Source organism: Anomaloglossus baeobatrachus, chromosome 4, assembly GCF_048569485.1.
Source record: "Anomaloglossus baeobatrachus isolate aAnoBae1 chromosome 4, aAnoBae1.hap1, whole genome shotgun sequence".
In the NCBI taxonomy this organism is placed as follows: Eukaryota; Metazoa; Chordata; class Amphibia; order Anura; family Aromobatidae; genus Anomaloglossus; species Anomaloglossus baeobatrachus.
Window position 1 is genome coordinate 283,841,073 of NC_134356.1, and position 18,129 is coordinate 283,859,201.

At 50.9% G+C, this 18,129-nt stretch overlaps 1 protein-coding gene across 1 annotated transcript in view; it reads right to left on the reverse strand.

Annotated features, from left to right (window-relative positions):
- ZFC3H1 (zinc finger C3H1-type containing) overlaps positions 1-18,129 on the reverse strand; it is a 222,243-nt gene that overhangs the window by 16,869 nt on the left and 187,245 nt on the right. Inside the window, 1 exon segment of the mRNA XM_075344892.1 lies at positions 18,023-18,117. Within this exon segment, the coding sequence (XP_075201007.1) occupies positions 18,023-18,117 (95 nt within the window).

Here is an 18,129-nt window from a genome sequence, read left to right on the forward strand (position 1 = left end):
AGAATGGGCCTTCAGCCCTGAGGGAACCGGAAGCCCCGAGGAACGATAAGCTTCGAGAATTGGTTCCTTGATCCACCGAGCCAGGGTTGATTTGGAAGCTTGTGTCCCTTTACGCTGGCCAGCGACAAGGACAAAGAGTGCATCCGAGCGGCGCAGGGGCGCCGTACGAGAAATGTAGAATCTGAGTGCTCTCACCAGATCTAACAAGTGCAAATCCTTTTCACATTGGTGAACTGGATGAGGACAAAAAGAGGGTAAGGAGATATCCTGATTGAGATGAAAGGGGGATACCACCTTAGGGAGAAATTCCGGAACCGGACGCAGAACCACCTTGTCCTGGTGAAACACCAGGAAAGGGGCTTTGCACGACAACGCTGCTAGCTCAGACACTCTCCGAAGTGAAGTGACTGCTACTAGGAAAACCACTTTCTGCGAAAGGCGTGCGAGAGAAATATCCCTCATTGGCTCGAACGGTGGTTTCTGAAGAACCATCAGCACCCTGTTCAGATCCCAGGGTTCTAACGGACGCTTGTAAGGAGGGATGATGTGACAAACCCCCTGCAGGAACGTGCGTACCTGTGGAAGTCTGGCTAGGCGCTTCTGAAAAAACACAGAGAGCGCAGAGACTTGTCCCTTAAGGGAGCCGAGCGACAAACCCTTTTCCAATCCGGATTGAAGGAAGGACAGGAAAGTGGGCAAGGTAAATGGCCAGGGAGAAAAACCCTGAGCAGAGCACCACGACAGGAATATTTTCCACGTCCTGTGGTAGATCTTGGCGGACGCTGGTTTCCTAGCCTGTCTCATAGTGGCAATGACCTCTTGAGATAATCCTGAAGACGCTAGGATCCAGGACTCAATGGCCACACAGTCAGGTTGAGGGCCGCAGAATTCAGATGGAAAAACGGCCCTTGAGACAGCAAGTCTGGTCGGTCTGGTAGTGCCCACGGTTGGCCGACCGTGAGATGCCACAGATCCGGGTACCACGACCTCCTCGGCCAGTCTGGAGCGACGAGGATGGCGCAGCGGCAGTCGGCCCTGATCTTGCGTAACACTCTGGGCAACAGTGCCAGAGGAGGAAACACATAAGGGAGTTGAAACTGCGACCTAAGGCGTCTGCCGCCAGAGCTCTGTGATCTTGAGACCGTGCCATGAATGTCGGGACCTTGTTGTTGTGCCGGGACGCCATTAGGTCGACGTCCGGCATGCCCCAGCGGCAACAGATCTCCTGAAACATGTCCGGGTGAAGGGACCATTCCCCTGCGTCCATGCCCTGGCGACTGAGAAAGTCTGCTTCCCAGTTTTCTACGCCCGAGATGTGAACTGCGGATATGGTGGAGGCTGAGGCTTCCATCCACAGCAGAATCCACCGGACTTCCTGGAAGGCTTGCCGACTGCGTGTCCCGCCTTGGTGGTTGATGTATGCCACCGCTGTGGAGTTGTCCGACTGAATTCGGATCTGTTTGCCTTCCAGCCACGGCTGGAACGCCTTTAGGGCAAGATACACTGCCCTTATCTCCAGAACATTGATCTGAAGGGAGGACTCTGTCTGAGTCCAAGTACCCTGAGCCCTGTGGTGGAGAAAGACCGCTCCCCACCCTGACAGGCTCGCGTCCGTCGTGACCACCGCCCAGGATGGGGGCAGGAAGGATTTCCCCTTCGACAGAGAAGTGGGGAGAAGCCACCACTGAAGGGAAGCTTTGGCTGCCCGAGAAAGGGAGACGTTCCTGTCGAGGGACGTCGACTTCCTGTCCCATTTGCGGAGAATGTCCCATTGAAGTGGGCGCAGATGAAACTGCGCAAAAGGAACTGCCTCCATTGCTGCCACCATCTTCCCTAGGAAGTGCATGAGGCGCCTCAGGGGGTGTGACTGACCTTGAAGGAGAGATTGCACCCCTGTCTGTAGTGAACGCTGTTTGTCCAGCGGAAGCTTCACTATCGCTGAGAGAGTATGAAACTCCATGCCAAGATATGTCAGTGATTGGGCCGGTGTCAGATTTGACTTTGGAAAATTGATGATCCACCCGAAACTCTGGAGAGTTTCCAGAGCAATGTTCAGGCTGTCTTGGCATGCCCCTTGAGAGGGTGCCTTGACAAGTAGATCGTCTAAGTAAGGGATCACCGAGTGTCCCTGAGAGTGTAGGATTGCCACCACTGTTGCCATGACCTTGGTGAAGACCCGTGGGGCTGTTGCCAGGCCGAAAGGCAGTGCCACGAACTGAAGGTGTTCGTCCCCTATGGCGAAACGCAGGAAGCGCTGATGCTCTGGTGCAATCGGTACGTGGAGATAAGCATCTTTGATGTCGATTGATGCCAGGAAATCTCCTTGGGACATTGAGGCGATGACGGAGCGGAGCGATTCCATCCGGAACCGCCTGGTTTTCACATGCTTGTTGAGCAGTTTTAGGTCCAGAACGGGACGGAAGGATCCGTCCTTTTTTGGCACCACGAACAAGTTGGAGTAAAAACCGTGACCCCGTTGCTGAAGAGGAACAGGGATCACCACTCCTTCCGCCTTCAGAGTGCACACCGCCTGCAGAAGAGCCTCGGCTCTGTCGGGGGGCGGAGATGTTCTGAAGAAACGAGTCGGAGGACGAGAGCTGAACTCTATCCTGTAACCTTGAGACCGATGGGTGAGAGACATTCTGTCTTTTACTTGTGGCAGCCAGGCGTCGCAAAAGCGGGAGAGCCTGCCACCGACCGAGGATGCGGTTTGAGGAGGCCGCAAGTCATGAGGAGGCCGCTTTGGGAGCGGTTCCTCCGGCGGTCTTTTTAGGACGTGACTTAGACTGCCATGCATCGGAGTTCCTCTGACCTTTCTGAGGCCTTTTGGACGAGGAAAATTGAGACCTGCCCGCGGTCCGAAAGGACCGAAACCTCGATTGTACCTTCCGTGGTTGAGGTCTGTTTGGTTTGGACTGGGGTAAGGATGAATCCTTTCCCTTGGATTGTTTAATGATTTCATCCACTCGCTCACCAAACAAGCGGTCGCCAGACAATGGTAAACCGGTTAAGAACTTTTTGGAAGCAGAGTCTGCCTTCCATTCACGTAGCCACATGGCCCTGCGGAGTACCACCGAATTGGCGGATGCCACCGCCGTACGGCTCGCAGAGTCCAGGATAGCATTAATGGCGTAGGACGCAAACGCCGACGCCTGAGTGGTGAAGGACACCACTTGCGGGGCAGATGTACGTGTTACTGCATTAATCTGCGCCTGACAAGCTGAGATAGCTTGGAGTGCCCATACGGCTGCGAATGCTGGAGCAAAAGACGCGCAGATAGCTTCATAGATGGATTTCAACCATAGTTCCATCTGTCTGTCAGTGGCATCTTTGAGTGAAGCCCCATCTTCCACTGCAACTATGGATCTAGCCGCCAGTCTGGAGATTGGAGGATCCACCTTAGGACACTGAGTCCAGCCCTTGACAACCTCGGGGGGGAAGGGATAACGTGTGTCCTTAAGGCACTTGGAAAAACGCTTGTCTGGACAGTCTCGGTTTTTCTGGATTGCCTCTCTGAAGTCAGAGTGATCCAGAAACATATTTAATGTACGCTTGGGAAACCTGAAACGGAATTTCTCCTGAGAAGCAGACTCCTCAATTGGAGGAGCTGGGGGAGAAATATCCAACACCTGATTGATGGTCGCTATAAGGTCATTCACTACTGCGTCACCTTCAGGTGTATCTAGGTTGAGAGCGGCTTCAGGATCAGAATCCTGATCTGATACCTCCGCTTCATCCTCCAGAGAGTTCCCCTGCTGGGACCCTGAACAGTGTGATGAAGTGGAGGGAATTTCCCAGCGACCCCGCTTGGGCGGCCTGGGACTGCGGTCCGTGTCAGAGACCTCACCCTGGGACCTATGGGTTACCCCAGGGGCACTTTGCTGTTCCAATTGAGGGGGACCAGGGGTCAAGGATTGGACAGTGCCCGGGGCCTGAATCACCGGTCTGGACTGCAATGCTTCCAGTATTTTAGCAGACCATTTATCCATACTCTCAGACAGTTTGTCAGCAAAGGCTGCAAACTCCGTCCCGGTCACCTGGACAGTGGTAGCAGGTGGTTCCACCTGGGCCACCAGTCGCAGAGGCTCCGGCTGAGTAAGTGCCACAGGGGCCGAGCATTGCACACAATGAGGGTCAGTGGAACCTGCCGGTAGTACAGCTGTACAAGAGGTACAGGTTGCAAAGTACGCCTGTGCTTTGGCACCCTTGCTTTTTGCGGATGACATGTTGTCTCCTCTGAGAACAACCCGGAAGGTATATAGCCAAAAATCAACAGAGCGACCGTACAGTGCAAATGTATAGCATATATATATATATATATATATATATATATATATATATATATATATATATATATATATATATATATATATATATATATATATATATATATATATATATATATATATATATATATATATATATATATATATACATATATATATACACACACACTTCGGCACTCAGTGGGGCCAGCACCACAGGTGCTGCTTACCGACCGCTCAGAGCGGTTGTGTGATCACCAGATTCCCTGCCTGGGTCTCCCTGTGTTGTCTCTCCTCTCCAGCGTCTGAATCACTGACAGGAATGGCTGCCGGCGTTCTGTGGGGAGGAGGGGACCGTGGGCGTGCCCAAGAAAAGTGCGGGAATCTAGTGCCCCAGTGTACTGAGTGAGGAGGGAGGAGGATACTAATGTATGCTCCAGCCCTCAGCGCTGACGATCTGTGCAGCGTCCCGCCCTTCCCCTGACTGGCAGGCCTGTGGGCGGGAATATACGACACTAGGCCGCAGAAGCCGGGGACTAAAGTTATAAGCGCGGCCGGCAATAAGCGCGGCCGCGCGGTAGTCCCCGGCGCACTAACACACCCAGCAGTGCTGCAGTGTGTATGGCACAAGCGCTCCATGCGCGGTAGTCCCCGGCGCACTAACACACCCAGCAGTGCTGCAATGTGTATGGCACAAGCGCTCCATGCGCGGTAGTCCCCGGCGCACTAACACACCCAGCAGTGCTGTAATATGTATGGCACAAGCGCTCCATGCGCGGTCCCCACGGGGACACAGAGTACTTCATAGTAGCAGGGCCTTGTCCCTGACGATACCCAACTCCTATCCAGCAGATTCCCAGGGGCTGCGGAGAAAGCACGGTCCCAGTGCCTGGAGACCGATCTGGATCCCACTTCACCCAGGGCCCATTAAGGGATGGGGAAGGAAAACAGCATGTGGCTCCTGCCTGTGTACCCGCAATGGGTACCTCAACCTTAACAACACCGCCGACAAAGTGGGGTGAGAAGGGAGCATGCTGGGGGCCCTGTTATGGGCCCTCTTTTCTTCCATCCGACCTAGTCAGCAGCTGCTGCTGACCAAGCTGTGGAGCTATGCGTGGATGTCTGCCTCCTTCGCACAAAGCATAAAAACTGAGGAGCCCGTGAGGCACGGGGGGGGTGTATAGGCAGAAGGGGAGGGGCTTTACACTTTTAGTGTAATACTTTGTGTGGCCTCCGGAGGCATAGCTATACACCCAATTGTCTGGGTCTCCCAATGGAGCGACAAAGAAAAAGAATTTACGGTAAGTAAACAAAATTCTCTTTTTCTTTTTCGTTCCTTTGGGAGACCCAGACCATGGGACGTTCCAAAGCTGTCCCTGGGTGGGAATAAACAGAAAAAACTAAGAAGTAGGCGGAGCCTAACTTCCCAAGTGGGCGACAGCCACCTGAAGGATGCGTCTGCCCAAGCTCGCATCTGCCGAAGCATGAGCATGCAATTGTTAGTGCTTCGAAAAGGTATGCAGGCTAGTCCAAGTGGCAGCCTGACAGACTTGTTGAGCCGTAGCCTGGTGCCTAAAAGCCCAAGAGGCACCGACAGCTCTGGTCGAGTGTGCTTTGATCCCCGGCGGGGGAGGCACCTGAGTACTCTGGTAGGCGTCCGAAATGGTCGATCTAATCCAACGGGCCAAGGTCTGCTTAGAAGCAGAGAGACCCTTGCGCCGACCTGTGGTTAGCACAAACAGAGAAGTGTACCGCCTAAGCGCAGCGATGCGAGACACATAGATCCGGAGAGCACGCACCAGATCTAGAGTATGCAGCGCTTTCTCCAAGCGATGAACAGGGGCCGGACAGAAGGAAGGCAAGGAAATATCCTGGTTAAGGTGGAAGGGAGAGACCACCTTAGGAAGAAAGTCTGGAGTCGGACGGAGAACTACCTTGTCTTGATGAAAAAACAAAAAAGGTGACTCCGAGGAGAGCGCAGCCAAAGAGACTCTCCTGAGAGAAGTTATGGCAACTAGAAAGACGATACAAAGAAACCTCCCTAAGGGGCTCGAAAGGGGGTTTCTGCAATACCGTGAGGACCAAGTTAAGGTCCCAGGGATCCAAGGGCCGCCGATAAGGCGGAATGATGTGAGACGCACCTTGCATGAAGGTGCGGACCTGAGCCAGCCGGGCGAGACGCCGCTGGAACAGCACTGATAGAGCTGAGACTTGTCCCTTGAGAGAGTTGAGGGACAGTCCTAGCTGCAGACCGGACTGTAAAAAAGACAGAAGGGTCAGCAACGAGAATGGCCAAGGAGAATGGCCGGAAGAGCGACACCAGGACAGGAAAATTTTCCAAGTCCTGTGATAGATCTTGACGGAGGAAGACTTACGGGCCCGAGTCATAGTGGAGATGACTTCAGGAAGAATACCAGAAGCCGTCAAAATCCAGGACTCAAGAGCCACGCCGTCAATTTGAGTGCCGCAGAATTCGGGCGGAAAAACGGACCTTGCGAGAGCAGGTCTGGACGGTCCGGAAGATGCCACGGCATCTCCACGGACAGTTGGAGCAGGTCCGGATACCAAGGTCGCCTGGGCCAGTCCGGTGCAATGAGGATGACTCGACGGCCCTCCATTCTGATCTTGCGCAGGACTCTGGGCAAGAGAGCTAGAGGGGGAAAACACGTAGGACAGACGAAACTGGGACCAGTCTTGAACCAGAGCGTCCGCGGTGAAGGCCTGAGGATCGTGGGAGCGAGCCACGTAAACCGGAACCTTGTTGTTGTGACGGGATGCCATTAGGTTCACGTCCGGAGTGCCCCACTTGCGGCAGATTGACTGGAACACTGCTGGGTGCAGGGACCACTCGCCACCGTCCACGGATTGACGGCTGAGATAATCTGCCTCCCAGTTTTCTACGCCAGGGATGTGGACTGCGGATATGGTGGACTTGGAGTCCTCCACCCATTGAAGAACGCGTTGGACCTCCAACATTGCCAGGCGGCTGCGTGTCCCGCCTTGGTGATTGATGTAGGCAACCGCTGTCGCGTTGTCTGACTGGACTCGAATGTGCCTGCCCGCCAACAGGTGGTGAAAGGCTAGGAGAGCTAGAAGCACAGCTCTGGTTTCCAGCACATTGATTGAAAGGGCTTTCTCGGACTGAGTCCAAGTGCCCTGTGCTCTGTGGTGGAGATGTACCGCTCCCCAGCCGGATAGGCTGGCATCCGTGGTGAGAATCACCCAGGACGGAGTCAGGAAGGAGCGCCCTTGGGACAGGGAGAGGGGTCAAAACCACCACTGAAGAGAGCTCCTGGTCCGTGGCGACAGAGCCACTAACCTCTGTAAGGAGGAAGGCCGCTTGTCCCAACAGCGGAGAATGTCCAGCTGCAGAGGACGCAGATGGAACTGGGCAAAAGGGAACCGCCTCCATGGAGGCCACCATTTGACCCAGCACCTGCATCAGACGCCTGAGGGTATAACGGCGGGGCCTCAGCAGAGAGCGCACCGCCAACCGGAGTGACAGCTGTTTGTCTAAGGGCAACTTCACAAGTGCTGGCAAAGTCTCGAACTGCATCCCTAGGTATGTGAGACTCTGGGTCGGAGTCAGAGTGGATTTGGGAAGATTGACAATCCACCCGAATTGGGCTAGGGTGGCGAGAGTGAGCTAAACACTCCGCTGACAGTCTGCGCTGGATGTACCCTTGACCAGAAGGTCGTCCAGATAAGGAAGCACTGCTAACCCCTGGAGGTGCAGGACCGCAATCAGTGCCGCCATGACCTTGGTGAATACCCGAGGGGCCGTGGCTAACCCGAAGGGGAGAGCCACGAATTGGAAATGATCCTATCCTATCGTAAAACGTAAACCAACGCTGATGTGACACTGCGATTGGCACATGCACATAGGCATCTCTGATGTCGATGGACGCCAGGAACTCCCCTTGGGTCATAGAGGCAATGACTGATCGCAGAGACTCCATGCGAAAATGCCGCACCCGGACATGTTTGTTGAGAAGCTTGAGATCCAGGATGGGCCGGAAGGTACCGTGCTTTTTTGGAACTAGGAAGAGATTTGAGTAAAAACCTCTGAACCGTTCCTGAGCGGGAACTGGGACAATCACTCCGTTTGCCTGCAAGGATGCCACGGCCTGCGAGAAGGCGGCGGCCTTGGAGCAGGGGGGAGTTGAGAGAAAAAATCTGTTTGGAGGGCTGGAAGAGAATTCTATCCTGTAGCCATGAGATATGATATCTCTCACCCACTGATCGGAGACTTGCTTTAACCAAGCGTCGCCAAAGTGAGAGAGCCTGACACAGACTAAGGACGTGGCTGGACCGGGCCGAGAGTCATGAGGAAGCTGCCTCAGTGGCAGAACCTCCTGCAGTCTTCTGCGGACGCGCTTTTGGGCGCCAGTTGGATTTCTGGTCCTTGGCTGAGTTAGCGGACGAGGCGGAAGGCTTAGAGGATGACCAGTTGGAGGAACGAAAGGAACGAAACCTTGATTGATTCCTACCCTGGGCGGGTTTCCTGGTCTTGGTTTGTGGCATGGAAGTACTCTTCCCGCCAGTAGCTTCTTTAATGATTTCATCCAGCTGTTCACCAAACAGCCGTGAACCAGCAAAAGGGAGCCCAGCAAGAAACTTCTTGGAAGAAGCATCTGCCTTCCACTCTCGAAGCCACAAAATCCTGCGGATAACAAGAGAATTAGCTGAAGCCACCGCAGTGCAGTGAGCAGCCTCTAGCATGGCAGACATGGCATAGGATGAAAAAGCTGAAGCCTGAGCAGTTAAGGTAACCATCTCAGGCATAGATTCCTTGGTGAGTGAATGCATCTCCTCTAGAGAAGCAGATGGCCTTGAGAGCCCACACTGCTGCAAAAGTCGGAGAAAACGCGGCCCCCGCAGCTTCATACACAGATTTGGCCAGAAGGTCAATCTGACGGTCAGTGGAATCCTTAAGTGAGGTGCCGTCAGCCACCGACAACGGTCTGGGCTGATAGCCTAGACACCGGAGGGTCTACCTTTGGGGAGTGAGACCACTCCTTGACCACCTCAGGTGGAAATGGAAACCGGTCATCAGAACCACGCTTTGGAAAGCGTTTGTCAGGGCAGGCCCTGGGTTTGGTCACAGCGGTCTGAAAACTGGAGTGGTTAAAGAACACACTCTTCACTCTCTTAGGCGAGGTAAACTGATGTTTTTCTGCCAAAAAGAGTTGCTCCTCTGACACTGGCGGATTGAGATCCAGCACAGAATTAATAGAAGCAATCAAATCACTAAGATCTGAGTCACCCTCAGAGAAATCGAAGGGATACATAGCCTCCGAGCCCCCAGTGAGGGCATCCTCCTCATCTTGAGAGTCAGCTCTTGAGACAGAGCCGTGGGATGGGGAGGGGGAGGAAACCCTGCGCCTTCTCTTAGAAGGACGGGGTCTGGGATCAGATGATGAATCATCCGTGAGCTCCGATGGACGGAGGTCAGAGGATAGGAGTCCTCTGTCAAGAGTATTAGAGGCACCCTGTGAGGGGGGCTGATGCATATTCATCAACGTCCTGGACAAAAGCCCCATGGACTCAGCAAATGACTGGGATATGGACCTAGAAAAGGACTCTACCCAGGCCGGGGGTTCAATCACTGGTGCAGCAGCAGCCTGAGAGACCACTGGGGGTGAGACTCCAGGCTGTGGCACCGCCAAGTTAGAGCAGACATCACAATGTGGATAGGTGCTCGGCTCAGGCAGCAGGAGCTTACATGCAGTGCATGCAGAATAAAGCTTTGGAGCCTTGCTCCTTGTGTGAGACATGCTGCTAAAGTGGGGGCTTTGCAGAGAATGAACCCCAGGGAGAATATACAGAGGTCCACAACCGGAAACCGGCTGTGGCTTACCAGACCGCTGAGCGCGGTGTTGTGTGCCCTCCAGAGGAGCTACACTTTTAAGTGTAGTACTTTGTGTGTCCTCCGGAGGCAGAAGCTAAACACCCATGGTCTGGGTCTCCCAAAGGAACGATTAAGAAATACACATATTTGGTTTTGTTATACTCAAAAATTTCCGATTAACATATATATAAGAAAAAAAAAAAAAAAATGAATCTGATTGATAAGCAAACCAAAACATTTTTAAAACCCTAGAATGTTGTTTTTTTTTGGGGGGGGGGGCCGGGGGCAATGCAACACTGCAATAAAATATAACAGGTGATTATCTACCCAAAACGGTCTTCAGTTTAAAAAAAAAAAAAAAAAAAAAGCCCTCACACAGTCTTAGATCCCAAATAACGAGACATTTATAGGTCTCGGAAAACGGCGCTAAAACGCTAAGAAGAAGATTTTGGGTACTCACCGTAAAATATTTCTTGGAGCCTTCATTGGGGGACACAGCATGCCATGGGGTGTATGCTTCCTGCCACTAGGAGGCTGACACTATGCGAAAAAAGGTCAGCTCCTCCCCAGCAGTATACACCCACCAACTGGCATTCAGAACACCAGTTAGAGAGAAAGCAGTAGGAGAAGCTCTCAAATGAAACAGAAAACAGCTGTAACAAGAACATGTGTTAACAGTACAATGAAAATGTTCTAACAAGAAGTACAAGGGTGGGTGCTGTGTCCCCCAATGAATACTCCAAAAAAGATTTTACTGAGAGTACCCAAAATTATTTTATTTTTTTTTTATAATTGCTTCATTGGAGGACACAGGATACTATGGGATGTCCTAAAGCAGTCTCTACGGGCGGGCACTAAGGTACTCTTAAGTCTGACCTCAGGCCACTGCCTCCTGCAGGACTCGTCTACCAAGGCTATCATTTGAGGACGCATAGATGTGAACCTTGTAAAGGTGTGAATGGAAGACCAAGTAGCCTCTTTGCATAGCTGCAACACTGGGGCCTGGTTTTAAACTACCCAAGAAGCTCCCACCGCCCTAGTGGACTGAGCCGTAACCCAAAGTGGACGAGTTCTGTCTTTCAAATAAAAGAGAAGTAGAACACCGCGCATCGCATCCGGTGGGGATTAAATGTAATGATGCTAAACAAATAATGCCCAAGAAGGAGTCCTTTTAACACTCTAATAATAGGTAAAGTGTAAGGAGAAATACTTCTTTACACTATGGACCAGATCTACACAGTGGCGATCAGGCCACACAACATACGTGACACTCACTCAGAAACCGGAGGGTTGAAGAATTGCAGATGTAACCGGCAGATTGTGTGCGTGGTCCGTAATGTGGCTAGAGCTTTCATAGACAGGCTGAATAGCGGGTGGCAAAAAACACGATGCAGGCTGGAGCACCCCAGCCAGTGATGTCCCGGCTGTAATGGAGTCGCGTATGGAATATCGTGTGACGTCACAGGGTCAGGCAGTGAGCACTATCGGCTCACACTAGGTCCAAAAACCAACGCGTTTCAAAAAGGACTGTGCGTCCTTCATCAGGGATTACGGACCCAGGAGTGAAACTGCTATTTAAAGTCACAGGCCCCCTAGTGGCGGATCCACCAAAACAGTAAATGGCACCTACTTTCATTCAATCCCCCCCCGCCGCCCTTCAACCTATAAATTAAACTATATCCTATCCTCCCCCCTTTTTCATTTTCCTGACATTTACTTACAAATGTATTTTAACATGCACTCTTTTTTACATGGTCTTATTTAAATATACACTGAGCTGTAAGCACAAACATGTACATAAACATGTGCATGCAGAGTTCAATGTGAGGTTAGCAGGCATTCTGGAAAGCTGAGAATAAAGTAGGCGGCATGTACTGTTTCAGATCAGTCACTATGGGGCCCGTGACTTTAAATAGCAGTTTCACTCCTGGGCCCGTTCACCCTGACGAAGGATGCACAGTACTCTGAAACGCGTTGGTTTTTGGACCTAGTGTGAGCCCGTGGTGCTCACTGCTTGATCCTGTGACGGCACACACTATTCCATACTCAAATCCATTACAGCTGGGACACCACTGGCCGGGGTGCTCCGGCCTGTATCACGTTTTTTGCCACCCGCTCTGCACAACTCACCCTGGAAGAGGCCATATTTTAATTCAGCCCGTCTACGAAAGCTCTAGTCACATTACGGACCACGCACACCATCTGCTGGTTCCATCTGCAATTCTTCAACCCTCCGGTCTCTGAGTGTCACTTATGTTGTGTGGCCTGATCGCCACTGTGTAGCTCTGATACATACAGTGCCTACAAGTAGTATTCAACCCCCTGCAGATTTAGCAGGTTTGATAAGATGCAAATAAGTTAGAGCCTGCAAACTTCAAACAAGAGCAGGATTTATTAACAGATGCATAAATCTTACAAACCAACAAGTTATGTTGCTCAGTTAAATTTTAATAAATTTTCAACATTAAAGTGTGGGTCAATTATTATTCATCCCCTAGGTTTAATATTTTGTGGAATAACCCTTGTTTGCAATTACAGCTAATATTCGTCTTTTATAACACCTGATCAGGCCGGCACAGGTCTCTGGAGTTATCTTGGCCCACTCCTCCATGCAGATCTTCTCCAAGTTATCTAGGTTCTTTGGGTGTCTCATGTGGACTTTAATCTTGAGCTCCTTCCACAAGTTTTCAATTGGGTTAAGGTCAGGAGACTGACTAGGCCACTGCAACACCTTGATTATTTCCCTCTTGAACCAGGCCTTGGTTTTCTTGGCTGTGTGCTTTGGGTCGTTGTCTTGTTGGAAGATGAAATGACGACCCATCTTAAGATCCTTGATGGAGGAGCGGAGGTTCTTGGCCAAAATCTCCAGGTAGGCCGTGCTATCCATCTTCCCATGGATGCGGACCAGATGGCCAGGCCCCTTGGCTGAGAAACAGCCCCACAGCATGATGCTGCCACCACCATGCTTGACTGTAGGGATGGTATTCTTGGGGTCGTATGCAGTGCCATCCAGTCTCCAAACGTCACGTGTGTGGTTGGCACCAAAGATCTCGATCTTGGTCTCATCAGACCAGAGAACCTTGAACCAGTCTGTCTCAGAGTCCTCCAAGTGATCATGAGCAAACTGTAGACGAGCCTTGACATGACGCTTTGAAAGTAAAGGTACCTTACGGGCTCGTCTGGAACGGAGACCATTGCGGTGGAGTACGTTACTTATGGTATTGACTGAAACCAATGTCCCCACTGCCATGAGATCTTCCCGGAGCTCCTTCCTTGTTGTCCTTGGGTTAGCCTTGACTCTTCGGACAAGCCTGGCCTCGGCACGGGAGGAAACTTTCAAAGGCTGTCCAGGCCGTGGAAGGCTAACAGTAGTTCCATAAGCCTTCCACTTCCGGATGATGCTCCCAACAGTGGAGACAGGTAGGCCCAACTCCTTGGAAAGGGTTTTGTACCCCTTGCCAGCCTTGTGACCCTCCACGATCTTGTCTCTGATGGCCTTGGAATGCTCCTTTGTCTTTCCCATGTTGACCAAGTATGAGTGCTGTTCACAAGTTTGGGGAGGGTCTTAATTAGTCAGAAAAGCCTGGAAAAAGATAATTAATCCAAACATGTGAAGCTCATTGTTGTTTGTGCCTGAAATACTTCTTAATACTTTAGGGGAACCAAACAGAATTCTGGTGGTTTGAGGGGTTGAATAATAAATGACTCTCTGAATAAACTTCTCAATTTAAAAAAAAAAAAAAAGAAAAAAAGAAAAGAAATAACATTCTTTTTTGCTGCAGTGCATTTCACACTTCCAGGCTGATCTACAGTTTAAATGTCACATTGCCAAGTTAATTCCGAATGTCTAAACCTGCTAAATCTGCAGGGGGTTGAATACTACTTGTAGACACTGTAGTGTAAAGTAGTATTTCTCCTGACACAACCTATTAGAGTGTTAAAAGGACTTCTTCTCGGGCGTTATTTGTTTAGCATCATTACATGTAATACCCACTGGATGCGCAGTTTTCTACTTATCTTTTATTTCAATCATTCTGTTTAGGTGGTTGCCACACAGGGCCACTTGATCACCAGAGACTCAACCATCTCTGTAGCGCCGGTGCTCCATTTACATATGAGCTCTGTCTTTCATCTGGTAAGCCTCCAGGATGACTGATTGAATCCACCGAGCAATGGTGGATTTGGAGGCAGGAAGGCCCCTGCGATGACAAGAATGAAGTACAAACAAGGAATCGGAGCGTCTAAAAGGTAGCCGTTCTGGCAACATAGAGACAGAGAGCCCTGACCAGATCCAAGTGGTGAAGTAATCTCTCATGAGAGTGAGAGGGAGACTGACAGAATGAGGGGAGAACAATGTCCTCATCGACATGAAAAGAAACCACCTTGGGAAGAAAGGAATTAACTCCCTGTAGCACTACTTTGTCCTGGTGAAAAAAATCAGAAAGGGTGAATGGCAGGAAAGAGCTGCGAGCTCAGAAACTAACGGAAATAATGGCCACATGGAAAGACAGATAAATCTCTGAGAGGCACTCAAAAGGAGACCCCTGAAGAACAGACAGGACAAGGTTAAGGTCACAGGGCTCCACTGGCAGACGGTAAACAGGTACCGAAAGGGCAACCCCCCTTGAGAAAGGTCTTAACCTGAGATCTGGCGGCAAGACGCTTCTGGAGTAATACGGAGAGGGCCGAGACCTGACTCTTCAAAGAACTGCGGGCCAGACTAGAATCAAGGTCCAATTGCAAAAAGGCCAAAATGACGGAAAGGGAGAAGGTCAGAGAAGTTTGCGTAGACTCGCACCAGTGGACAAAGGCCTTCAGCGTATGATGATAGATAACGAGATGACAAAGGCTTCCGTGCCTGTATAACCTGATCTGACAGGCCAGAAGATTTCAGGACGGCGGCCTCAATAGCCATGCCATTAAAAAAAGCTACTGAGAATACTGGTGGAAGAGAGGTCCCTGAGAGAGGCGGTCCGGACGTCTCCATGGGATGTCTGCGAGGAGGCGATCCAGTTCCGCGTATCATGGACGTCTGGGCCAATCTGGAGCTATGAGTATGATAAGTACTCATTCCAACTTGATCTTCTTGATGAGTCTTAGAGGAGTGGAAGTGAAGGAAACCGGTACGGAAGAGAGAGAGCTGCGACCAAGGGATCGCCAGGGCGTCTGTTCCGAAAGCCAGAGGGTATTTATACCTGAACACGAACATTGGTACCTTGTGGTCCCATCTGGAGGCCATGAGGTCCAGATCTGGAACCCCCCACTTGAGGCAGATCTGACTGCGGGGAATAGAGACTACTTCCCCGCAGCTAGACCCTCTTGGCTGAGAAAATAGACGGCCCAATTGTCCACTCCCGGAAAGTGGACCGCTGAGATGGCTGGTAGATAAAGCTCGGCCCAGGCTAGAATCGGAGACACCTCTATCATCACGGCATGGCATCGGGTTCCTCTCTGATGTAGGTGATTGTCGTCACATTGTCAGACTGGATGCGGACAGGACGGTAGAGAAAAAAGGCTTGGCAATGCAGGAGGGCTAAGCGGATTGTTTTGAGTTCCAGGATGTTTATCAGTAGAGTCGATTGCCAAACACTCCACCGACCCTGTACCGTGAGGTTCTTCTGAATGTTGCTCCCCAACCAAGAAGGCTGGTATCCGTCATCACGATCATCCATCGTAACGGAAGAAAGGATCGTCCTAGGAGAATGGAGGGGGAGCACCTCCACCAGTCTAGCAATCTCTCACCCTGTAGGGAAAGCGCTACAAGGCGGTCCAGAGAGTGAATGGACCTGTCTCAAGTCGATAGGAGGAAGCCCTAAAGAGGGCGAGTGTGGAACTGAGTGAAAGGGACTGCTTCCATTGCAGCCACCATCTGGCCCAGGACTCTCATGCCGAAGCCGAGAGAAAGGGACAAGACGCTGTTGGGTCTAAATCCCCTTGAGTGCAGAGTGTTAGTCTTCGGGCAGAATGACCCTCGCGTGTGCAGTGTCGAACGTCATCCCCAGAAAGTTGATGCACTGTGCAGGGACGATTTCACTCTGTTGATTATCCAGCCAAGGCGCTGAAGAGTGTCCAAGGCGAGCTGAAGGCTCTCGCAACACTCCGTCTTGGAGGAGAACTTTATTACAATGTCGTCCAGATAAGGGATGACAAAGATAGCCCAGGTCCGAAGAATAGCTATTACGGTGGCCAAGACCTTTGTGAACACTCTGGGATACCTTGGTTAAGTTATCAATGGACTGGAAAAGAACCACAGCCCACTCATGTGGGGGGGCCGCATCCTCACTGCAGGCGGTGGGGGGGGCTCAGTTAATGCCATGGTGGGGGGCCTGACAGAGGAATGAGGTCTGACCTGAGGGGAATTTGTTGAGACAAGAAGCGCATGCAAAGTGTAGGAGGAGGACCTGAGAATGGGAGCAAGCGGCTCTAGTGTTGAGCATAAAGTAGAGGGAAACCCAGAAGATGCCAGAAGGATAGGTGCTGGGGTAGGAGCTGCATCAGGGAGGCAGAGCTTACCCAGGATCAGAAGAGCTGGACAGTCCCCCTGTAGCTAGAAGCTAGCCATGGCTCCGGAGCAGCAGTGAGCTGGGTAGCAGTGTGACAAGAGCAAGTGCAGAGCTGTGGTGTCTGAAGAGGCTGAAGTTAGAAGATGGCACCAAATGCCAGGCTGAGGACGCTGGAGAAGGGGGGCGGGTTTGAAAAGAGTGTGCAGGGTTCCCGCACAGTGAAGGAAAAGAGCCCTGCAGTGATAGGCTAAGAGCAGTGGTCATGGAGGCTTTTTTCTTTTTTAAAAGAAGCCCCCCCCATGACCTGGGACAGGAGAGTTTACCTGTCCTGAAGGCCGCGGCGATGATCCATCCGTGAAGGAGGTAACGAAGTTACGAAGTGCCTTCCACAGTCGTCCCGGGTATAGTCGACAGGCAACTGGAGGGGTACCTTTCCATTCCAGGTACTCTTAGTCTTCCTACCCCACAATCAGGCTCAGGAGAAAGAGAGAGTAGGGGAGGGGGGGGGGAAGGTTGCACCGCCTTTTAGTCTTTGCCTCTATGCGGATGCACCTCGAACAGTCTTGATGTGTCGGAGGGGCTGGGGTCCTGCCAGACAGACACGGAGGACAACAGTAAGTGGCTAAAGGACCCCACACTGTGCAACCGGTCTAGGTGGGAAACAGGGTGAACCATTACACCCTGTCGCCCAATGAGCTGTATCTGAAAGACAAAGGGAAAGTACTAAACACCCAACAATACAAACCTGAGGGGCTGAGAACAGCCCCATGTGTCCGCCTCCTACGGACACTAAGAATAAACTGAAGTTCCGAATGCCAGTTGGTGGGTGTATACTGCTGGGGAGAAGCTACCCTTTTTCCTTCATAGTGTCAGCCTCCTAGAGGCAACAAGCATACACCCCATGGTATCCTGTGTCCCCCAATAAAGCGATAAAGGAGATTTTTGTTATTTTATTTATTTCTTTTTAGAAATGTGATTTTTTTCTTTCAACTCGTAAATAAAAAAAAAACAAACAAAACCTACACGTTTGGTATCTAAGTTCTCGTACTGACCTGGGGAAACATATATCCAGGTCGGTTTTACCATATAGTGAACTGGTAAATAAAAAAACAATTGTGGAATTGCAATTTTTTTTGTGTTTTCACCGCAGTTGGAATTTTTTTTTTCCGTTTTACAGTATGAATGTGGCAGAATGATGTAATTCAAAAGTGCAACTCGTCCTGCAAAAAACAAGCCCTCGTGTGGCTATATTACCCGAAAAATAGAAAAGTTATGGCTCTGAGAAGGGGGGGGGCACAAAGATGGAAAATCACAAGGAAATGAAGGGGTTGTTAATAAAGGACTTCTGTGATTTGCAAGTCTGGTGTGTTAAGGTACAAAAAAAATAATATATATATTTTTACCTTAAAAGATCTGCTGGAATAGATTTTTCATTAGTGTTTTCAAAGAACGACGATAAAAATTCTTCTATTAAAGACGACACACAATCTGAAAGATTCTGGGAAAGTAA